Source organism: Pempheris klunzingeri, chromosome 16 (assembly GCF_042242105.1).
Source record: "Pempheris klunzingeri isolate RE-2024b chromosome 16, fPemKlu1.hap1, whole genome shotgun sequence".
NCBI classification, from domain to species: domain Eukaryota; kingdom Metazoa; phylum Chordata; class Actinopteri; order Acropomatiformes; family Pempheridae; genus Pempheris; species Pempheris klunzingeri.
Window position 1 is genome coordinate 5450577 of NC_092027.1, and position 23465 is coordinate 5474041.

Here is a 23465-nt window from a genome sequence, read left to right on the forward strand (position 1 = left end):
ACGGACTTAAAAAGGAAATTATCTCCTCTCGGTGCTTCCAGCTGCGGATCTAAACAGACTCGAGCGATCCTAAGCCCTCGATCTGAGCACCACCGCCTCCGTGAAGCTGCGTAAACACCCGGAGTGTGTTTTTTTCCCCCTACTGTTTTCTGCACAGACGCAGACGGCTCCGTCCCGCTCAGCAGCGGCCTCCATTTTAGCTCCTTGCCCGGTCGGTGCCTCACGTGTCCTGGACTGTCTTCCTCACATGACCCGTGTGTTTGTCCCCGTGATCAGCGCTTCCATCTCCGTAAATCAGTGTCGTTGAATATCGGCGTTTCACACACCGCGAAAGCTTCATGGATATGCTGGAGCAGAGTCTGGACAGCTCGGCGAGGTGAGAGGCTGCAGCCCGCTTCCTGCTCAGCCATGGCTCCCACCACGGCCTATAAAAGCTCCCTTCCTTGCAGCACGATGCTCTGAACGACCTGCACGATCCGGACACTTTGAATATGTGCGCGTGCTCTTCGTGTTTCAGCCTCAGGTTGAATCGGGGTCCGTGCAGCTCGCGGGGTTTGATGCTCTAAACACATTTTGAGCAGAAACTGTGCGTCTCCCTCCCTTCCCCCCCACCAACCCCCAACAAAAATCTGTAGCATTACGATTGCTGTTTTATTTAGTTGACAAGAAAAGCAAATGCACCGCAGCAGTTTGTGTGAGAGTCTGGTTTTCACTGTGCGGTCACTGGTGCAGCTGTCACTGGATTAAAACGCGTAAATCCAACCAGGATGGAAGCTGTTTGGAGAATTAGACTTATTTGTGAAGTTTGTCTCGCGCTGTGCTGCAGATCAGATCACTCAGACTTGAGTTTTAATGCTCCAATAATTGTCTTTTTCTTATTGGAAGTTGCAGAAAACATGATTTCTGTCCCGTCAGTTTTACATCCACTTTATTTATGTCCTCTCCACAATCTCCTCCTCTGAGCACCCGGGGGCGCCCTTCACCCACAACCAGCCAATGACAGCTTGCTCCACACATACATTCATGATAACTAATGACCTTATTTCTGAGAAATGTGCATGTTGGGTTCAGCTTGACATTGACTCACTGTTGTTTCTCTAATGTTTTCAGTCACGACAAACAGGAAACAGAAGAGGTGGTGCAGTTACAGGAAGGTAGGAGCCTCATTTCCTCTGATCCTGACAAGTGAAGCAAATCTGCTTCTTGTCTGGAAGTTAAAAAAAAATCATGTTTGCGGTCATCAGCTGCAGAAATGCATCCTCTCACACCTGTTAACTGTTTTAATGGTTCTGACCGGGTGCAGACTTGAGGCATGTTGGCCTGTGTGTTGCAGGAGAGGCGGTGGGGACGGAGGAGCAGACCGCAGTGACCATCACTGGTGTCCCACAGGCTGCGTTCACTGACCACAATGTGCAGTACCAGTTCCGCACAGAGAACAGTGGAGGACAGGTGAGCACGCGGAGCATCTCATCAGAGTTTTTGACATGGTAGCAAGTCGATAAGAAGAGCTTCATGTTCACAAAGTCAACAAGAGTTAAGTCACGCTGAATATCTGAAAATATCAGTTACTCAAACTCTGAGAGGAAGAAGTGGGTCTAAGATGACAGAAAATACACGGACCGCTTCATAAGCTCAGGTAGATAAGATAAGATATTCCTTTATTTATCCCACAATGGGGAAATTTCAAGTCAGCTGCAGTTCACACATACAAAGAAAGGGAATAAAAAAAATATATATGTTTACATGTACAGTATATACAAAAAATAATGTATGGTGAAAGAATGAGGTGAGATAGAAAGGCTAATACACATGGGGAAAATATAAAATATATAAATATATATGAAATATTGCACTTGTTCCTTTTTCTTGGTGCTATTAAAAATGAAAACATAATGCTGTTTATTTAATATTAATGATTTTGGGCTCCTTTTTGTCTCACCCGCCTTAATTACTGTTGCTATGCATTTCAAACATAATGGTGGAAGACTTTAGAATGAGCGGGTTCAGTTCACTGTGCTGTTGGATGACTGAGAGTCTTTTGGGAAATATGTTATAATGAGACCTATTTTAGAATAATAAAATCTATCCTTAGCCATGTTCACACTTACCGGTTTTGTAGTAATTCATTTGAATTCTAGAAATAACCACAAACCCACTGATAACCAGTTATGCGCAGACACTTTGCAAAGCAGAATAAACAGGATGTGATGTTAAGGTTAGATGAAATAAGCTTTTTATATGTTAATTTGGCTGTTTTTCATGAACAAGTGCTGGTTTTATTTTGAGTTTGATTAAAACCTATAAAAAGTCCAAAGGACGTCAGTGTGATCGCTCCTTTTGAAACTCTGACTCTCTGCTCTCTCTCCAGGTGACCTATCGTGTCGTTCAGGTGACAGACGACCAATTAGAAGCAACAGCTGACGGGACGGGAGCTGTCAGCGTCGTCTCTACTGCAGCGTTCGCCGGAGCCCCTCAGGCAGTTGCACAGGTGAGCTGATGCACTGTGAGACAGTAGCAGGTGGAAGGAAGTCATTGCTGTCTGATTCATTGTGGTAATAATTCAGAGGCGCTCCGGCGGTGTGAACACATACAAAGACACACGCTCAACCTAACCACATGCTGTTTACCGCTTGACTGACTCGTCCCTGGTTCTACCTTTCGCCAGGCTGTTATCCAGAACCCTTTCAGCAATGGAGGCAGTCCAGGCGGGGAGACGGTGGGAGGAGAGACGCGTTTCGCTTATTTCCCTGCGGCCACCGTCAGCGATGGAACGGCCACAGCTGTGTCGGTGCAGGCCTCCACCGACCCAACGATCACACAGGCAGGAGGTGAGAAAACGGCACTGGTCTCTCCTCAGAATCATCTGGGGGGGAAAGTGACACCTCGTCTTACAAAAATAGATATACGTTAACAGATTTAGGATTTTTTTTGGAGGTATTTAATATGATTAAAGACAAAACGCGTGCAGGGTTTGCCTCTTTTCCTGCTGTCTTTTGACTTTGATTGCTCTCCTCCTTTCATCACCTGAGTTGAACGATATTTATCGACGTGCGTCTCTTAATCCAGGCCAGTTTTACGTGATGATGAGCCCCCCTGAGGTGCTGCAGACGACGACCCCTCGCACCATCGCGCCACGCACGCACACCTACACTGCGTGAGTACAACAAAACACAACCCTGCACATTCCCCCCCATCCCTGAAGTTAACAAATCACCCCCCCCCCTCACACTTTTGGCCGACTTCTCGCCTCCACATTTTCTCACCCCCTCTCCCTGTAACCTCACAGTGGATCGGATGTTCTTTATCTCCTCCTTCCCTTTTTGGAATGATTAGTTTTTGTCATTGTGTGTACAGATGAAGATACAAAACAAATCTATACATCCATCATTTAAAACATCCAACATCTGAAAACCACACTCTGTCCTACTTACCTGCCATCCCCAGAGACCTTGGTGAAAGCGAGATGTTGCAGCATGGCAGTACAAACTGGTGAGAAGAACTTTCACATACGCCCCCACCCTGCCCCCGTCATGTGTTGTAGAGACAGGCGTTTGGTGGCTCACTAATCAATCATTAGCATCCTTGTGTCGTGAATTATATGTTGACAGGTTTAATTAACAGGTGACTTTAGGCTAGCAGTATCTTATGACTGAATCCTGTTAGCACAGGTGAGGCCAGCAACATATTATCCTACTAACTTGTGCCCTTTGGAGGACCTGAAGGTTCAGCTGTGCCTGTGCCTCCTCCCCAAATGGCACAGTCCAGCCTTTAAAGAATACTAGCAAATGCCCCAAAATGCGTTTGACAACAGCAGTTAATTTTTTTTTTTAGTTGAGGTGTTGGATTTGTTTAATAAAGAAAATCTGACATGTTATGCATAAATCTATTGTTATATTTGTTTTGCTGTGTCTTTGCAGGAAGGTGGAGGGTCCACGGGCGCCCAGAGATGAGCGGCGAAGAGCGCAGCACAATGAAGGTATGTGGCTATTACATCCTGATTATGTAGGGACTGAAAGTTTTCAATTCAAGTAGGACTTAATGAATTGCAATCTCCTACGTCTTTACAATAATGTTTCTATTTTTATACTTCCTCTACTGTAACTGTACATGTTTTATTTTCTCCTCGTGTCTGCTGCAACATTGTAAATTTCCCCGTTGTGGGACTAATAAAGGAATATCTTATCTTATTTTCCTGTTTTAAAACACAGATGTATCTACAGTGACGATGGTTAAAAAAGAGTTTCTTCCTTCCTTTTCTTTGCAGTGGAGAGAAGAAGAAGAGACAAGATTAACAACTGGATTGTCACACTTTCAAAAATCATCCCTGACTGCAGCGTGGACAGCCGAACTGGAGCAGTGAGTGTTGTACAGAAATTAATCATGGCTGTTTTCTAAAAGCTCGTATATTGTCCAAAGCATGCCAGATAGCGACAGGTGGCCTTAATATTTTAGCCGTAAAGATCAGGTTTATTGAGGTCACAGCGGCTGCTTCGTGTCTGTGACTTTTTTTTAAATTTGCATCCGCGTCTTGCCACATTGCCTGTGTGCATATTGAAGGGTTGCATGCAGACTCACAAACCTGACACTGACACACTTGAATCAATGCACTTTCTGGCCTTTTCACCTAGTGCACGCTTGCATGACTGATGCCAACAGTCAGACTGAAACACCAAGTGCAACCAGTCAAAATGAGGCTCTGTTAAGTCGTGTTAGTATTAGTCAGGGACCTGTGGCGGTGCTTATTCAGCTTACTGATCTGTTACTGCTCAAACTAACCGCTGGAGGAAGATTCACTAAAGACTTATGTGAGTGACATAATGGGAGGGAAAAACTGAAGGTTTAAAATGAGAGATTAATAATAAAGGAAGCGATGAGTCATCTGTTTTGGTCTTTTAATGTCTCTGCGCTGTATTTCTCAGAGTAAAGGAGGCATCCTGTCCAAAGCTTGTGACTACATCCGAGAGCTGCGTCAGAGTAACCAGCGACTGCAAGAGAGTTACAAAGAGGTGGAGCGAGTGGAGATGGACAACGACCTGCTTAGACAACAGGTTAACTAACCTCTTATATGCACCTGTCACACCTGGAGTGCGCTCAGCTGAAAGTCTGCTTGTTTAGCCTTTTTATTTAGTGTAATAGAAACAAAAAACTGAGACACAAGCCTGTGAATATAAGGTTACCTATTTAATTGGTTGTGCAAGTGGGAAACCGTCAGGTAATAAACCAATTTGAGAGAAAAAATCGAACATAAAATAACTAAAAACCTGACGGTACCTGTATAACAACCTCTTAAAGCAAGCTTGTGTCAAATCTGAATGATGCATTAGCAAATTCTTTTGCATACAAATGAAACACTAATGAATACCTAATTAACATATCCATCATCAATACAAAACACTCAGAGATTTTGCCACCACATCCATTATCATGAGCAAACAAAGGGTGTATCTCAGCGTCGGCACCACTTGCCTGCATCCTCTAAAAAGCTCACACTGTGGGTATTTTAATGATAATCAACCAGTTATCTCAGGAAAATCGGTTTATTATTTCGATAACAAAATAACTGACCCATGATCTCAAGATAACGGCATTAAAAATGATAACTGCTCGCTCTGGGCTTCTGCACTAATATATGCTAATGGTAGCTGATTCAAGCTTAATACTGTAGTGTGACTCACCTTGCTGAATTGTTTCTACTCTGAAGCTCTGTGTTAGCATCACAACATCACAGACACATACTTTGATTATTTCATCATTTAAGTAAAGCAGGAGTAAAATACAGTATACCTTATCCTAAGCCTCTTTTTGTCCCCTGCTTTTGATTTAGCTTTCCTCGCTATAATGACTTTGCTATTATCAATTCTGACTGACAGCAACCGATGCTGCTTTCAAGTCATATAAGAGATGCAGTAAAACTAAGCTCACCGTATTGCATGTTTCTATTAATTTTTCTGTGTGTATAATTAACTTCCTTTTATTTTTGTAGATTGAGGAGCTGAAGAATGATAATGCACTGCTTCGAGCACAGCTACAGCAGCACGGCGTAGAAGTCAACGGAGATGCAACACCGCAGTGATTGTGGACTGGACACATGCAACATCACAAACACAATGTCGCATCCTCCCACCCACCTGAACAATACCAGGAAAGGAATAACAGCGAGACAATTTCCATCCGAAATTGGACCAGAAAGACACAAACACACAGGGCTGGTGAAGAACACTGAAGGACTGCAAACTGAAAACGCCTCCTCCACTTCCAGCTGTTCAGAGGCTGAACACTCTGAAATCCGTTAACTGTGTAGCTAACTGAACCTCTCACCTCTGCTTTAAGGAAAACAGCCTCTGCACAGCACCACCACGCTTGCACCAAACTTTTGTTTTACCTTAAATTATGAACCTGCCACAGAAATTTTACTTTTAATAACTTCATCTTTTTATTGTACCGCAACTCCCGCTTCTTCCTTTTTGTTTGTTGACATTTGCAGTGTTTGAAACTACTAAATGTGACATGAATGATGGCTCCCTTTTACTTTTAATTTATTAGTCTTTAAGGAATGTGTTCACAGAAAGTGGGGAGCAAAGCTGATCTCCAAATTTACTCTTTTCGCCAGAAACAAACAAATAATGAGCAAATCAGATATTTTGATCTTGCTCATCACTGTTATAGTGGATAGTTTTATAGTCAGTGGATCATTTGTGTGTATATATAGTTGATCTGTGTGCAGTTTGAGGTAACTTTTTCAATTTCTGCCTCTTAACACTTACACTCCAAGCACCAGGCAGAGCTCACAGACAGTCCAATGTCAGAAAATTCAAAAACTATCACACTTTACTGACAGTCAAAGCTTTGAGATCACAGGCATGGAGGTTTTATTTTTAGTGCAAGGCCTTAATAGAAGCCTGTTGGAGAGTCTAGGTGTTAATATAGCTCAGGTAATTGGGATAGTGCACTGGCAAGTGGTTCCCAGACTCAATGAAGTCTTTACATATAGAGTTTATCTCTGTTGTGTCCCCATTAGGTGCAATGTACAGATAAATGAGAGTATGGAGATGATTTTCAATGTGTAAATCGTTTTTAACGGGCATTAAAACATGGTTTGTTTGTATATCTGCTTAATAGGTCACTGGTGTCGTGCACTGAAATCGAGGTTCAGTCATGAGAGGTCTTGGTCTGAGACCGGCCTCTGTCTGGCCCACCAGTCCTGCTGCATTTTCAGTGGACACCTGAGGTGACTTTTTTTTTGCAATATTCCCTAATTCTATCAAACTTTAGGAACCGTTGCTGCTGACAGAAGACCACAGAACGACCGTGGTCAGGAATGTGCTGAGGATAGTTTGGATGCAAGAGATGATAGTTGTAACTAACCAGCTTTTGTCTACACTGAAAGTCACCACAGCATGGAAATATAACCACTGGCATGACTAATTCTGATACTACAATAAAACAGAAGTGTTTATACCTGAGTGGTGTTCATCACAGACATGGCCTGTATTTTATGTATTCCAAGATGAGCAGACAAGACACTTTGGAAATGAACATTTTGCCTTTTCAGTTTATCTGTTTAAATATCTGGTTATAAATTTGACGTGTTTACAATGAGTAAAAACGCAGTTTATTACCGCCTGACGCTGGAATAACACGTGCGTGTTTTGTGTTCCGTGTTTGCTGATGATGTCACAGAACCGTCTCAGACCTCATGACGTCACCACCGTTTTAATTATTAAACAGTTTCAGTCGAACGTTGCGTCGGCTCGTTGCTTGGAAACGGCTCGAGTAGTTGCTATGGGAACGACAGACCCGCAAGCGCCGACTGTCTGTGAACGTTCTAGAATCCCGGTGAGTAAAATCCAACGAAAACAAACTGAAATGTGTTTAAAGCGCGTCACGCTGTTTGACGTTCGGCTTTGCGACGAGCAGCAGCAGCTAATTTGAGGAGGTGGTTTGTGTTCCGCTTTATGGCCTCCTCACTTCGGCGGGGTGACAAGATCAGTTAACTTTAATGAGCTTTTTTATGAGTGTTTCCAAGCTTTTGTTGTCTTAAAACACTCTTTGACACTCAATTCATCCTGGTGGAGTCTTAAATCACCAGTATCACTTATTCTCTGGTTTAGGCGCCTCAACTGCTTGACAGAATTCCCCCTTCTGTAGTGATCTGCCCCCAGTCCACTTCCCTCTGGGTCTCACTGCCAGCAAACATCAAACTGTAGTTTGTTGGATGCTGTTTTAGAAGTTACCTGGCAAACTGAATCCTTCCTGGTGAAACACCCTCACCTGGACTGATTGTATGCAAAACCAAAGCTGATATTCTTTACACTTTCTCATGAATAGTGGGGTATTTATTTAGTTTATATATGACCTGCAAACAAATGTCCAGTCTGCAATAAACTTATTTGAATGGCATTTTTTGCTGGCATGTGCCCCCTATGTATATAATTTCGTATCACATTTACATTCTCAATTTGATCTTTCTATTTTCTTTTTTTTTTTTTTTAAAGAATATTCTGAATTACTTTTTAAAGTAGATTTAACCAAACTAGAAGTAATTGGTTCCTTTTAAGGCCATCCTTTCAAAGTAGCTTCACCAACACTGCAGCCTATTAGGAAAAAAAATGCTGCATTCAAACTGTGGTAACACAGTACACACCTCCTAATAACTTAAAAGATTCACAGATACTCAGTGATATTATTCTAAGTGGTAGTGAAGGTCCAGGTTGATGTTTCATCTGCATATTAAATTAACTACTGTTTTGCCATCAAATAGCACACCAAAAAAATAGAATATTCCTCTTGAGTATAACAAAATAGAGATATTCAATTAAAGCATCTTACTTAACTAAATATAACTTCCTGTGTGCCACTTTGTGCATCATCGTCAAAACAACTTTGGTTGTTTTCTGGGTCAATCAGACTGTGCAGAGGATGTGATGATGTGATCAGACTTTTACTGTCAAGGGCCAAGAACTTCTCTTTCCTCTTGGAGAGGAGCCTCTTTTGAATTTTGCATTTTGATTTAGGAAACTCGGTTGTTAATAATATTTGAATGCATCCTGATGCAGATTCTGCTGCATCATCTTTCATTATCTCTTGCATGTTAAGCAGCTGTGTTGGACTGGTTCCACATCTGTCTGTGTTTACTGTGAAACTCAAAGGTATCACAGTGCTTCTGTGAGCGTGTCGCCAAAGCAAATCCTGCACATTTAACTGTACTTGACAAACAAAGTGAATGGGATGTTTGCATGTTGCTGCAGCAGTAGGATGTCTACACTTCCTGCAAAGCCTGGCCTGCGCCATAGTGTGTCAGAGTGGAACAGCAACAACCACCAGCTGTCTGACACAGCCCAACACGAGCGATATGTTTCTAACGTGATCCGGCAGGAAGCGAGGTCACTTCGCAACGAGACCAGCTGTAAGGTGGGTTCTTGTTTGTCCCACACTCTCTACAGGATGAAGAATGTTCCATAGACCAACCATTTCCTTGTACCATTTCTCTGTAGACAACCTGGGATGAAAGCGATACCTCTCGCAGGTTGAGAGATCGGGCCTGGGATGTTGCCCGGTGGAAAGATGTGCTACAAAGCTGTGCGCAGAAAGTGGATGAAGAGATGGAGGCTCTGACCCTGGTGATTTGTCCAAAAACCTCTGAAACAAATGATAGCGTATCTCATTTTATACTCATATTAGTACAAAGATGTCAGATGTTTAAGTGTTAGACCCACATTTACTTTTATAACTGTGTGTGTGTATTTATGTGTTTCCCATAGAGTGAGTATCAATGTTGTAGAAAACAATTCAAAGAGATTAAGATATAAAGATATAAAGAGAAAATGGCCGCCCTTCAACAGACAGCCATCGTACTTGTGATCACGTAGATGTCACTTTGTCCTGCTCTCTCAAACAAAGTGAAGTGACCTTCATGTGTGTTGGGACAGTCTAAAGAACAAACCGAGCAGGCCCTGGCTGCGACTGCTGTTCCCCTGGAGGTCAGTAGTGAATGCTTGGCGTTGAGGGACGGACGGCGAGGGTACGAGCTTGTCACGGATCCCGTTCACGAGGAGCTGAAAAAAGAAGTGGAGCTGATTGAAAGAGTGCAGCAAGTTCTTCAGCAGCACATCGACAAGGCCTTTGAGCAACTGTGGTAAGGGAGGCTGTGGTGTGATGCGAAAATTGCCAAAGGGCCCGATTGCTGTTTTTGCTTTTTCTCCGACCACCTTTTGTTGTTCTTCTTGTTCTTCCCAGCGTTTTGCAGGAGGCTCGGCACCAGCTGACCGCTGACCTCCAGAACAAGATGGACGCCCTGGACATCGATATGTCCTGCCTGTCACTTACCATAAAGTCACCTCAGATCTCCTTGAAAACGAACCCAACTCGCATATCGTCTGGGTAATCTTGAGATGCCGATGGGCATAACAGAAACAGAAAAAAACAGAAAACATTGGTCAACAAAGTTTAAGATTTTTTTAGTTTAAGTTAAGATTTATCAAATACTGATTGAAGATAACTGATTTATCATCTTTTTCTCATTGCCCGATATATAGTTTATCCTGATGTAATCTTCTCTGCAGACTACATAAGAAATATGCCTCCTTTATCTGCCTTCCTGCTAAACTCCTGCCTCATTAAGTAAAATGTACAAGTGTTGTCATTGCTGTAGTTCCTCCACCCCCCAGGAGTGGGTCCAGTTTAGCCAGTATAATGTGGCTCATGCCCAGGAGGCCATGCAGGTGTCCCAGCAAATGAGGGAGGACATGAGTCTCACCAGAGCCCAGGTCTGTATAATGTAACAACACCTGACTATATTTGTAATGTAAACACTAGATGGCTCACATGGTGCAGGACTGGGCCGAATGTAACACAGATATTGATGCAGATAATGTAAAACTATGAATCTATTTATTTTTCTGGGGATATCATGCAACATTTCTGCTCTCATTTCTGCTGTCTTGTCAAATGCGGCACATTTACAGTGGTTCTTTCACTATTCTCCATTTCTTAGCTGCAAAATGAGTTGGACACTCAGCGCAGAGCCACAGAGTTTGCTCTTCGTAAGCGTAATCACCATGAAGAGCAAGCCCGCGATGAGCTCGAGTGGCAAATAAGAACTGTGAGTGATCTAATACTGTTTAATGTCAGGTGTTCTTTAACTGCCGGTTACAGGGTACAGGATTATTGTGGAGTGTTTCACACTGTGTGTGCATCTGCCTGTAGACTGAGGATGAAATGGCAGAAATGGAGAGCGACATCCACAGGCTGGATTCAGATCTGCAGGCGAAGACGGCCTCTCTGAAACTGGCTCACACCAGACTGGAGAACAGGACCAACAGACCCGGCATGGACCTCTGCAGAGATGAGGTTTAGAAAATATAGCACATACTGTAACACATCAAATGTGGATTATTAGCAGTAGCAGTGGAAATGAAAGTAGTAATTAGGACAGCCTGGTCAGCAGGGTTAATTTTAACTTAATGTCTTAAAAAACATCACAAGGCTTCGTCGTGATTGCTTCTTTCCTTCCCATTTGTTTGCAGGTGCAGCACGGTCTTGTTAATGAAGTCCATCAGCTGGAGGCCACCATCATGGCTCTGAAGCAGAAGCTGTCTGAGGCTCAGTGAGTCTCACAGACTCAGTACTTCAGGGAATATATGGCTTAAGAATACATCTCTATGTCTGTTAAAGCAAAGCAGAAATGCACATTTAGAATTGTCTTTACTGCACAATATTTACTGTACACGGTGATGTTTCAAATCCAGCAAATTAAACCAATAAGAAGCTGCAGAATATCCCAAAAGAAAAACTCTAAAACTTTAATCCCCTCTTCGTCCCTTCCTGTGCTCATTCAGACACTCTCTGCAGAAGATGAAGCTCCATCACGGCCGCATGTTGCAAGATCTTTCCAGGAAACAGGAGGCTCTGTCTCTGGAACAACGAAGCATGAACACCCGTAACCGCCTCACGTCCACCTCCTGCACTGATAAAGCGCCGGTCCTGATGGTTCAGCTCACAAACTCCAGTGGGAGGAGCAACCTGCAGCTGCTGGCTCAGTAAGAGGATGGTGTCCTGTTTTTCAAGGGAAGGGGTTCAACTCACTGAGTACAAGAGGATGATTTATTCACTTTTAGCTTTGACGTCGTGTTTTTAACCCTCAACAAACAAAGGACATGACGCCGAACTGTCCTGTCCATATTTTAGATACCTTCAGTGTTCAAGTTTTCAAAATGTATTACCCCCAGTCGTTCTGAGGAACAAAACACTTACCTGTATTTTATTTATTCATTCCAACAAACGCTGTCATCCTCTTGAAAAAAGATATTCTTCATTTGTGTGGTTGTGTGGTTAATTAGCTTTTAGCTGTGTTGTGTTAAATGAGTACTAATGTACTTTACTTCGGTCTATTTAAGGTTCACAAACATCCAAATTATGTTGAAAATGTTTCCTCTAGTCTTAATTAAACACTTCTGGCATTGGAATGTATTTATGGATTTGAGTTTGTTTTTTTTCTTTTACAATTTAATGATTTGTGTATAAAAATTCACAAGTAAAATTGCTCACATTCACGTCTGGTAAGGTCATTACACCATCGGCCATTAGCTTTAATGGCTTTGTTTGGTCTTGTCAGATTGTTTGATCAACTGACGCTGTTTGGAGCATGAAGCCGGGGATAATGACATGAACTTTGACTCTCACAGTATACGCAGTTCAGATTTTTTTTTTAAAAATCTGGTAAACAGGTGCTAAACTCTCACTTGCCTTAGTTGTCTTCAAATGGATGTTTGTGTCTGTTGCTGCAGTTTTATGAGGATTTAGAGAGAAGAGAGAAAGACATTTATTAAGAAATGTTTGTTCTGTGTCCTGTAAAATATCTAATCTATCAGTTTTCATAACAGTAAATGCAGGTAATCACACTTTCATACAATTGTATGTTTGACACCAGACAAACTTCACATGTTGACTTGATCTGCTGTGTGTAAAAAACTAAAATACTCTGGGTTATGGTTACACTTGCTTAATTGAAAATGTATTAATATAATACAGTGAGCACTAGAGAACTGATCTGAGACTATAAATCATTTAGTTTTATATAGATTGAAACCAATATTTTATTTAAAAGCCTCTTGTCATTATGCACTAATTGAATGATTAAAGCTGCAATAATCAATGTTTATAGAATAACAATGAGAATTATCACCTGTATAAGAAGCTCCTCTCGGTTTTTATAGACTTTTATAGAGAATTTCAGCCTGTTGCTTAGCGGTCCACTTCCTGTGCAAACAGACACAGCTAGAGACCAACTAGTGGACATGTGAGGGACAGTGTACAGTGAACTGGTCAAAACAAACCCCAACAGGGTGATGCAGGACTTCATTTTGCTGATCGCTCTACATTATCCCGCTTATTACAGTCATTATATGTTCATTTGCGTTCACAAATTGTTTTTGCTACACCCAAGTGGTCAAAGTAGGAGGTTTATGGGGTCGGTTTTTGATTAGTACTTTGATTAGTTAGTACAACAGAGCGCGCTGTAGGATTCTTGTCTTTTTCCAATATGGGCAGAACTAAATATTGATACAATATTAACAATTTAGCTTGGGCAGATCGGACGGCCCTCAGGTTGAAAATACCCCTGAGAAAACAAAACTGGATGTGGTAATGTCACTTTCACTTCAGCTAATATAGAAGGTAAATATGAAGTCATTACTTTTCAAACATTCATTTCATGATATCAGAAGAGCAACTATCCACACATTTGTTTTGAACGGTGGATCGATGGACTAATCAAACAGTTAGCAGCTGCGTTTTCAACAGCTGCAGGTCACTTCTTGGAAAATCGTTTCCCAGCATCTGCCTCTCTGCTCTAATAAAATGCCTCTGCAACAAGGCACAGTGATTTTCTGCTCCATTTTCTTCACCAAAAGCCTTTTTCAGGGCACACCCACTCTTCTCACACATACACACACTCATTCAGTACCATAAAACTGTGAGAAGCGGCCTCATGCCACAAACAAGTCACCGTTTCTCAAAGCCCAACCCATCCTGTCCTCGCATCGACCATCAACTTCAGCGCATTTATGACTTTACTGCCCGGCCCTCCAGTTCATTTAGACAGCCTCAGCTTTGAGGGGATGGCCATGTGCTTCCTGACACGCGGAATTATTCTGAATCATTTCACTTAAGGGCCCAGATGCTACCTGTCTGTTGCCCTTCCCTGAGAGGGCAATTAAGGCAGCCTGGTGCCTGCTAAATGCCCCCTAGTTCTGCATGAGTGGATGCATCTCCTTATCTGCATCCCTGTCATGATGTCGTGCGCACCTCGCCCCCTTCATGCCCACATGCATCAGCCTTTGTGACCGCCGCCTCTTTCTTCGTTGTCGCCTGTCTCAGACGTGTTGCCCGTGTTTCAGAGCTGATTCGGACGATGACGGAGGGAGAAACCCGGCGGCTCTGCGGCTCTCTTACCAGCCTGGAAAAGAGAACAGAGAACCTGGCTATTGAAAGATGAGGTTCATAAATGGAAAGGACACGAGGACGACCGTGCACCTGACATTTCGTCAAATAACCCGTTTGCGTGCTCGTTTTAGTCCAGACTTTCCTGTCAGCTTGAGTTTGTTTGAAGATTTGTCCTTGTCATGGTTAATTGGACGCAGTGCTGTCTTTGTGCTGGACTTCCTGTGCCTCTCAGCAGCGTCCATGTCTTAAACTGAAGAGATGCAGGTGGCTTCCAAGGACTGCGTCGCCCTCTCCGTCTACTCCTTCACCTTTCTGCTGGGCCTTCCTGCCAACCTGGTGGTCCTGTTCATGTACGTGCGTAAGGCCCGCAAGCGTGGCGCCACGCCAAACGTGGTCTACGCCCTCAACCTGTGCCTAGCCAACCTGGCGCTCGTGGTCTGGCTGCCCGTCAAGGCTCTGGAGACTTTGCTTCAGGAGTGGAGGCTGCCAGCACCCGTCTGCCCCATTTACAGCTTCTTCCTCTTCTCCTCGCTGTACGGCAGCTGCCTGTTCATCACCGCTGTGACGGTGGGACGCTACCTCAGCATCGCATTCCCAATTATCTACAAGAGATACCGCCGTGCTCGAATCTCCTGCTTCATCAGTGCAGCCTTGTGGGCCTTGGTGCTCATTCACCTCAGCGTTGCCCTGGTGGCTGAAGGAGGGGCTCACTTTGTCTCCATTAAGGATGACACCTCAGCCTGCTACGACCACTTCAACGCCTCCCAGCTGAGTGTCCTGCTGCCCCTGCGCCTGGAGATGGCCATCTTCTTGTTTCTTTTGCCTCTTATTGTGACATCCTTTTGCACGCTGCGCTGCGTCACTCTGGTGTGGCACTCAAATTTGCGCCCTACGGGGAAGAGAAGAGTCCTGGCTGTTGCACTGTCCACGCTGGCTGTGTTCGTGGTGTGCTACGCACCTTACAACGCCTCACACGTTGTGGGGTTTGTGTTGGAGGACAATGTTGAGTGGAGGACATATGCTATGCTGACAAGCTCCTGTAATGTTTTCCTGGAACCTGTGGTCATGCTGATGCTGTCGCCAGCGGCGTCGAGGGGAATCATGGGAAGAATGTGTGGACGGCAAAGCCAAATCAGCCGGATTGAGCGGCGTCAACATCGATGTAATAGCGTTAATGGTGCTGCAAATGTCAGGGCACCACATACAGTCTCTGAGAGAAGCCAGGCGGGAGCCGAGGTGACTAAAGTAAGTCAGGAGTGAGGTCACAATGGGCGGAGACTTAAGGGACATCGGGGGGACAAATCTTAAAGGAGAAATAGGATAAAAACATTCAGGGGCAACAACCCCAGAAAATGTAGCATCTCCACTGCTGCCTGACTGAGATCCAGCTCACCTCCATCTAACATACAAACCAGCAAACGATGTAGATAATGTCTCTGTGTCTGTCATTTCAAGGAAGGATGACTTCATCAAAACTAACTGAGGCATCAGGTTACAACTTCCCCTTTTTCTTTAGGTCAAATGTTTCTAAAGAAAAAAATGATGACAAAAGCTGTTTCTGACTGTAAATGCAGAGCACTGATGAGCCCCATGACGGATCAGTATTTTTGCTGATAATAAAAAGTGACTCATTATGCTGTTTTTTTTCTGCGAGTCTGAAGCTGTTGCCAGTAAAAAGGACTATTAGCACACTGGGGAACCCGTGGTTCTGACCGAGGAGATCTTTGAAATGGAAGAAATGCTCTTTTTTCAGAGTCCAGACTCCATAATTCAACAAGTTTTGAAGCAGTCAGTGGTAAACAGGCTGAACCTCATGTCAGACGATTAGTTTGGTGACAAATGGCTCCATCTGGTGTCAGTCAGGCTCTGCACTGTAACGGGGAAATCACTTCAAAATATGTTAGGTTATCTTTTTGAAAGTGTTTCTTTTTCTGTTTAGATACAACACAAGCTGACCTGTGAGCAGGTTATTGTGATTTACCAAACACAAGTGCAACTAATATCTTAAATTATGGCTCCATTAATGTGGTTTTTCAGTGACGGGGCTTTGGCTCACTGGCACACCTACATGGCACAGATGTTATTAGTTCCAGGTCTGCTGAGGCGTAAAAGTTTGATTTTTGAAATTAATCACACATTCTAATAAACATCTGTTCGTGCATGAATTGATTGGTTTCACAACATTTACAACGCTTAATTGGCTTTCTCAAGTCTGTTTTACTTCTACAATGTTCTAAAATGTCTTAAATAAAATATGATGTTTACAAGTGTGTGTCTGTCTGTCTATCTATCTATCTATCTGTCTATCTGTTTATCTATCTGTCTATCTATCTATCTATCTGTCTATCTATCTATCTATCTATCTATCTATCTATCTATCTATCTATCTATCTATCTGTCTATCTATCTATCTAGGGTTATGTTGGATGGTTAGGGTTATCTATATATCATCTATATATATATCAGTTTTGGAAATAAAAAACAGGACACAGTGTGGAAAGTTTTAGTAAAGTTAAGTTAATTGAATAATAATTGTTTGAGTTTGTCATTTCTAATAAAAAAAAGGAGAGCAGTTAAAATATAAGTTAAAAAACGTATAATAATTTCACTCACAAACAAATTAAATCACATGAATGGTGTTACTGATATACAGATAAAACAATACATTAATAAAAAAAGAGTATTAAAAATGGGACCTTCTATCATAATGACATATTTAACACATCAACAATGTGCAACATGGGCAGACATGCTGTAACATGTACTTATCAGGAGCCCAATCAGCCCAATTAAAAAAATAAAATATCAAAACCCAATGAGGTGATGAGGACAAGAAACAATAGAATAAAGACAAATAATGCAAAGTGAATATAAAACTTAAAAATAGGCCTAATACACGCTATTTTGTTTGGATAATATGTTTTATTGTTATTATTATTATTAATAATAATAATAATAATAATAATAATAAAGATAAACTTTATTTGTGCCTTTCATTCACCAAATGCAGCACAAAGTGCTTTACAACAAAGACATGACATGTGCCAATCTTTGAAAACAGAAGTCACAAAATAAAACAAAAACAGATTCATAGCAGCATGAAATCATTTAGAAACAAGTGTATAGTAAAAGCAAACATAATAAATATAGAGTTCCAGTTACATTTTCACTTTCAATGAAGATTAAAAACTGTTTGTCCATCAAACAAAGACAAACACCGTGAGTCTAAGTGTGTATACAAGCTACTGCAGGAGCCACTCTGGTCTTTATGTGTCCTTAATGTTCAACCTTCAGCGGCTCAGATCAGCCAGGGCTCATTTGGCACCAGGCTGCAGACGGATCACAGGTCCGCTGTGCTGACAGAGAGCATAAGAAGGGAGCTGACAGTGGATCCAAGTGACTCCACAGGCTGAACACACTGAGCCCATCTGCCCCCCCAGTGAGAGCCGGACACCAGCACCAATCAGCTGCCAGAGCTGGAGAACGTGTCAGTGGTGCTAACAGATCAGTGGTAAGTCAGCCTGTCACTGGTAGTAACCAACTAGTCTGACATTAAGGTAAAGTGTCTTTGGTGTAGTGCTGTAAAATAAGGTTTCATGTTTGGTTTGAGATTATTTTAAGCATCTTTGATTTGTAAGGTTTGATTTCAGTTTAAAACACCACAAAGGATTTTTACTTTTGTTTCTGTCCTGATTAACCAAGCACATTTCAACCTGCCTTGATTATTAGAATTTTATTTTTCCTTTGGGTTGTCTTTGTTTTATTTACAATGCAGAACCCCTATTGATAAAACACACATTTTTTGCTACACGATGTCATTATGTTGAGCATTAAAAAAAAGATATTCCTCATAAGTGATAATAGCTACAGGACATAGTCTTAAACCTATGTGTAAATAAAACCAACAAACTAAGGTGTAGCTTCCCCTTTATGCCCCTGCACATCTCTTCAAGCATTGTTGAGAGTGCAAATTAAAAGTTGCTATTTTCCAATGGGAACTTGTAGGGTGAATACTCAAATCTCTGCCCTCTGGTGGGCGCTACAGAATGCTGTAACTGATGCAACATCTGGCCCTCTCTTTGTCACAGTCGGGGCCTTTCTCACAAAAAGTTATTAGGTCACATTTCCTACCTCCCTTTCGAGCGGTTGCTGGGAGATGATGTTTGCAGAGAGAGGAGAACAAAGATTGTGTCCAGAAGCTTATTAAATTTCCTCTATTGAAGGCGAGATAGCAGATATTTTAGTTGGACATGCATATTAAGTGCCGCCTTCTGCTGCTGGGAGGTGAAGAATGCTGCCAGAGAGCTGCAGCATCAGACAGGACAGCCACACAGGGATGGAGAGCCTAGTTTTTCATGCTTGACACAGGTGAGTCGGTCACTCTTCAGAAGGGGCGTATTTTACTTTTACTTTACTGGCTTTATATCTATATTTTCCTCATTTTAAATGGTAGTAAAACAGAAAAATGAACTTGACGCTCTGAATTCTTTGCCTTGATTCAAACAAAGTCCATTAGGAACTTCTTTTGTCTTTTTTCTAATGTGAATGTAGTACTCTATTTGTAATCCATTTTGAACTACGTCCCTCTTCAGGGCTGGATGCAGAGTGCCACAGACAGGGTAGAGATGTACTGGAAGACAGACTAACATGTCATTGGTTTTGGTCTTTTCATGGGATTTGTCTTTGTACAGAATCAGCAGGGCACTCGGAGAGCGCAGACCTCTGCCAAGGCCAATATCCCATCCTATCTAATCAAATCTGCAAATACCCAAATCTGCAAGTGTAACCACTGTATAAGTCTGGATATTTTTCAAAACTATAAAAGTTATGTCAGAGATGTTGTTATGTTGAGAAGCACTATTCATTTTGCCATAGACACCAGTGTTACAGTTTGGTCACTATTAATTGATTATAAGTCGGATCCGGATCCACTGCAGAACTGAATGGGTCTTTTCTTGGGTTTCATCTATCAGGCCAGTTGTTTTCCGTAATCCTGCTAACAAACAGACAAACAAATGGCACTGAAAGCATCATCTCCTTGGTGGAGGTGATAGTATCAGCTTTATCCTTTAGATCTTTGTCATGTTGAATTCTTTAGTCTCTACTTCTGATGCATTACGTCAGCCACAGTTTGGGTTATGTAAATGGTTTAATTTGTAATGCGCCTTTCTAGTCATTTTGACTACTCAAAGCACTTTTACATCACATCCTCATTCACCCATTCACTGAATGAAACAAGTTTCTTTCAGTAGTGGGTTTTTCATGTCCACTGACTTGTTAAAGAATTTCAGGGGCAGCATTTGGCATTACTGTTTTAATTTCCAAAGAAAGGACTTAGAATCTGGTCTTTCAAAGATTTTCACATGAATGTAATTGTATGGCTTGTGTGTTGTGATGCTGTACATGCTAACAAGCTCACAATGACAGTGCTAACATGTTTAGCAGGTATAATGCTAACTATCTAATATTAGCCAGTGGCAAATTACAGCAGAGGCTGATGGGAATGTCTTAAGTTTTGCAGGTTTTTGTTCATGAGTACAAATCATGCTGCAGGGGACATGAATATTAATTAGATTTATGGAAATCTGTCTGATAGTTTGGTTAAAACCAAAAATGTAAATTTTATGGTGAGTCTCACTGGAAAAGGTAACCAAAGTAGGTCGGATTCGTCCTTTGGGGAACATTAACAGCTGCATAGAACTTCACAGTAATCCATCATCTGAGAGCCACACTGCTAGCATGGCTGAAAATGAGATCAGGCTTTAGAAATCCCCCCGATACCTTGATTGGTCGTTGTAATTAGAGATGAAAAAGAGGCAACATTTATTAAAAATGTTTAGCAGTCAGCAAACTCTGAAACTCAAACACTGAATTCTTTGCTGTCATGAATCATGGGTCATGTTTTCTCACGTGCAGTGTACCCAGAGAGAGTCTGTCCCTGGTGTGAGCCGTCACCATGCTGCGCCTGTTGCTTTCCGTCTACATCCTCACCTTCCTGATGGGGGTCCCTGCCAACATCCTGGCATTCTGCACCTTCTTCCGCAAGGTGCGCCGCAAAGCAACCCCGATAGACATCTTCCTCCTCAATCTCACCATCTCCGACCTCATCTTCCTGGCCTTCCTGCCGTTTAAAATGAAGGAAGCCTCAGACGACATGGCCTGGCTGCTGCCCTTCCCCCTGTGTCCCTTCACTGGTTTTCTGTTCTACGTCACCATCTACAACAGCACCTTGCTCCTCACCGCTGTGAGCGTGGAGCGCTACCTGGGGGTCGCCTACCCCCTCAGGTATTCCCTGTGCCGCAGGCCTCGCTACGCTGTGGTGGCCAGCATCGTGTTCTGGGTGGTGACCTCCCTGAACCTCAGCATCGTCTACATCATGCCGTACACCCAATGGAGCAAAGAGAGTGACATCAACAATGGCAGCACCACCAGCCCTGCCTCGCCTCCACCCACCTGCTACATGGAATTCACAGAGGATGAGCTCAAAATCGTCCTGCCCATCCGCCTGGAGCTCTTCTTCATTCTCTTCTGCATCCCCTTCTTCATCTGCTGCTTCTGCTACGTCAACTTCATCCTCATCCTGTCCCGTCTCCCGAACATCAGCAGGCGCCGGAGGCTGCGTGCCATTGGTCTGGCGCTCGGCACGCTGATAGTATTCGCCGTCTGCTTTGGACCTTACAACGCCTCCCATGTGGTGGGGTTCGCTCGTAAGGAGAGTGAGAAGTGGAGGAACGTGGCATTGCTCTCCAGCACCTTCAACGCATGCCTGGATCCGTTTATCTTCTACTTCTCCTCAGCGGCTGTCAGAAGCATGTTAGGTCACTGCCTCAGGAACATCATGGCAAAGCTGCACATCCTGAGGTGTGGCGGGGATCCTCACCAGAGACCCGCCAAGGCTGACAAGTACAAGGAAACACCGCCTCCGTGAAAGGCTGAAGAAAATATTGACGTAAATGCATTTTTGAGAGGGTGTGCTTGTCCTCTGGGTTCAGATCAAAGAGGCTTCGGGCAAATTTTAGATGCGCCGCTTAGGGTCACAGCGAGAAATTTTGAGGACTATTTTTGCGTTACCTTGCAATACTTTTCTTCTTCCAGTTCCCACTCATTTGCACCCGGCCTGATCCCCCAGTATGGATCAGCAACTCGGTGAATTCAAAGCAGTATGTTGATCTGCAGGATGCTGAAGAGGAAGATGTCCACTTGATTTTGAAAGAGTTGGATCCCAGAACGATTTCACTGAGTAAAAGAAGACGTCTCCAGAGGCAGAATTACTTCTCAAAGAGACCGAATTTCATCTGAGATATCGACTCTTACAACAAACTCGAGCCTTTCCGGCATTTGTGTTAAAGGCTGCGCTGAAGTTAACAAACAAATCACGTAATGATGCCTATTGAGCAGTTGTAGAGGTGGCACAAACGGACAACTTTTCTCGGTGAAAGCACCAACTCGTGATTTATTTCGGCACGAAATAAAGAGTCACACTATCTAAACTGGTGCTGCACAAACAGCAACAAACGGTGCTCCTGTTGAACAGCAACCGCAACAGCACCGTGTCTCCCTAATCCAGAGGGTGACACAATACCCAAAACACACCTTCCCACAGTCATACTGTATCAACACACTTGATGCCAAGTTCAAAGTAAAAGTCAATGAGCCTCTGATCCATTCTGGGGTATTGTGAAAAAAACAAAAGTAGTCCTTGAAAAACAATCTTGCTGTGAGTAGTTTATGGAGCTCCTCAGCCCTTAGATTAATACATTTACGTTCTCCTGAGAAACTTTTGTGTCCTCTTGCTGAACTTTTTCATCTAGGTTGGTGTACTACCGGGCCAGTTCAGCACCGAGGAAGCAACTACAACAATGGAGCGCCCACACCCGTAGGAAGAGGTTCATAGGATTTTGTTTTACAATTAACGTTAAATAAAGGCATTAAATCAGTGCTTGGCAGTGAAGACCCATGGTTGTCATGGTCATGGTTGAATTCATTAGCAACCAGCTGCGGTGCTGTGGATGGTCTCACGGGTACCGTGGATGTATGCTACTGGAACAAATGTCACTTCTTGCTTAAAAAAAACCAAGATGGCGTCGCCCATGAAGCTAAACGAGGTCCACAAACCAATGGGAGACATCATGGTGGCTACATCCACTTCTTACATGCAGTCGATGGAGAGATCACAAATGTTTGTCAGGAGATCACAAAAGTTTTTCTCCCACTTGTCTTTTTCCCTTTATGTCCCCTCTGTAGCTAGCGGACGAGTTAGCGTCCTCTTCTCACGTCATGTGGGTACCTTTTTGTTTATTTTCCATCCATGTTCATTAACAACATGACAGATGTCACAACCCTGAGGTTTGGTTGAACACACTTGTTAAATCTTTTGCACTGATGATTTAATTGTGAGATTTCCTTGCCGATCTGAGCTGTAGAAGTGATTCAGCTGTTGTCACCTAACGTTGTTTATTGGAAAACTAGTCCCAAAGAGACTCAAGAGTTCATTTTCGCCCAAAGATTAAAGAGCTGCAGTGACCTTTGGGTGTAAATGAGGCAGGAAACTGTCCCACCAGGACACATACGTAAAGTAACCTGGTTAAATATCCTTTTGTGTGTGTCACGGTGCAAAAAGGACACTGTTTAATCAAAGATGAGTGTTTTATAGGGCCGAGGGATAAAGCAATTAAAAACCAGGGGATGTCAGACTACACAAGCAGGAAGTGGAGACCGAACACCACCGAGCTAATATGGAGTTATAGGCACAGGCAGCCGGAAGTGTAAACACAGAGATTACACAGCGCTGTAGTGAAGAGCAGCTGTAAAGTGCGTCTGCGTCTGGTTTGAGGGGACTTGACTGATAAAAGGAGTAACTGATTACCGCCCTCTGGCCATTTCCTGTCAGTAACAATGAAGACAGCGCTCCTATGCAGCTGGAGTGCATGTATACACAGATAACATCCCTTTATAGTGTCCTGTTGTACTGTATACTGCAGCGAGCACAGCCGGGCGTGTTGTTCATTTATTAGTTTATTGTG

General features: G+C 43.0%; 3 protein-coding genes and 1 pseudogene across 5 annotated transcripts; all 4 read left to right on the forward strand.

Annotated features, from left to right (window-relative positions):
- Positions 1 to 7458, forward strand: usf2 (upstream transcription factor 2, c-fos interacting). Of its 3 annotated transcripts, none has more exons than XM_070846067.1 (11): positions 1 to 376; positions 1111 to 1154; positions 1304 to 1449; positions 2369 to 2488; positions 2666 to 2828; positions 3067 to 3154; positions 3445 to 3489; positions 3918 to 3976; positions 4265 to 4356; positions 4920 to 5048; positions 5984 to 7458. In XM_070846067.1, exons 1-11 carry the CDS (start codon positions 339 to 341, stop codon positions 6071 to 6073), a joined length of 1014 nt encoding a protein of 337 aa, XP_070702168.1. In that variant the 5' UTR covers positions 1 to 338; the 3' UTR covers positions 6074 to 7458. The 3 variants fall into 3 exon arrangements, with proteins under 3 accessions (XP_070702168.1, XP_070702169.1, XP_070702170.1); XM_070846068.1 differs by having other exon boundaries at positions 1334 to 1449; XM_070846069.1 differs by lacking the exon at positions 3445 to 3489 and having other exon boundaries at positions 1334 to 1449.
- Positions 7459 to 9255: 1797 nt separating this feature from the next.
- Positions 9256 to 12311, forward strand: tekt2 (tektin 2 (testicular)). Its single transcript, XM_070846064.1, has 9 exons — positions 9256 to 9411; positions 9495 to 9620; positions 9930 to 10135; positions 10237 to 10380; positions 10652 to 10766; positions 10994 to 11101; positions 11206 to 11349; positions 11526 to 11605; positions 11838 to 12311. The coding sequence occupies exons 1-9, from the start codon at positions 9256 to 9258 to the stop codon at positions 12040 to 12042; spliced, it is 1284 nt and encodes a 427-aa protein (XP_070702165.1). The 3' UTR covers positions 12043 to 12311.
- A 2389-nt stretch (positions 12312 to 14700) lies between these two features.
- Positions 14701 to 15724, forward strand: LOC139215190 (free fatty acid receptor 3). Its single transcript, XM_070846071.1, has one exon. It carries the CDS (start codon positions 14701 to 14703, stop codon positions 15700 to 15702), a length of 1002 nt encoding a protein of 333 aa, XP_070702172.1. The 3' UTR covers positions 15703 to 15724.
- A 4602-nt stretch (positions 15725 to 20326) lies between these two features.
- On the forward strand, positions 20327 to 21370 carry LOC139215811 (free fatty acid receptor 3-like; annotated as a pseudogene).
- The last annotated feature ends 2095 nt before the right edge of the window (positions 21371 to 23465 follow it).

Coding starts and splice junctions, on each gene's coding strand:
- LOC139215190 (XM_070846071.1), top strand. CDS start 14,701: ATGCAGGTGGCTTCCAAGGACTGCGTCGCCCTCTCCGTCTACTCCTTC.
- usf2 (XM_070846067.1), top strand. CDS start 339: ATGGATATGCTGGAGCAGAGTCTGGACAGCTCGGCGAG. Junction 4,357..4,919: donor TGGACAGCCGAACTGGAGCA/GTGAGTGTTGTA, acceptor TGTATTTCTCAG/AGTAAAGGAGGCATCCTGTC. Junction 5,049..5,983: donor ACGACCTGCTTAGACAACAG/GTTAACTAACCT, acceptor TTATTTTTGTAG/ATTGAGGAGCTGAAGAATGA.
- tekt2 (XM_070846064.1), top strand. CDS start 9,256: ATGTCTACACTTCCTGCAAAGCCTGGCCTGCGCCATAGTGTGTCAGAG. Junction 11,350..11,525: donor TGGACCTCTGCAGAGATGAG/GTTTAGAAAATA, acceptor ATTTGTTTGCAG/GTGCAGCACGGTCTTGTTAA. Junction 11,606..11,837: donor CAGAAGCTGTCTGAGGCTCA/GTGAGTCTCACA, acceptor GTGCTCATTCAG/ACACTCTCTGCAGAAGATGA.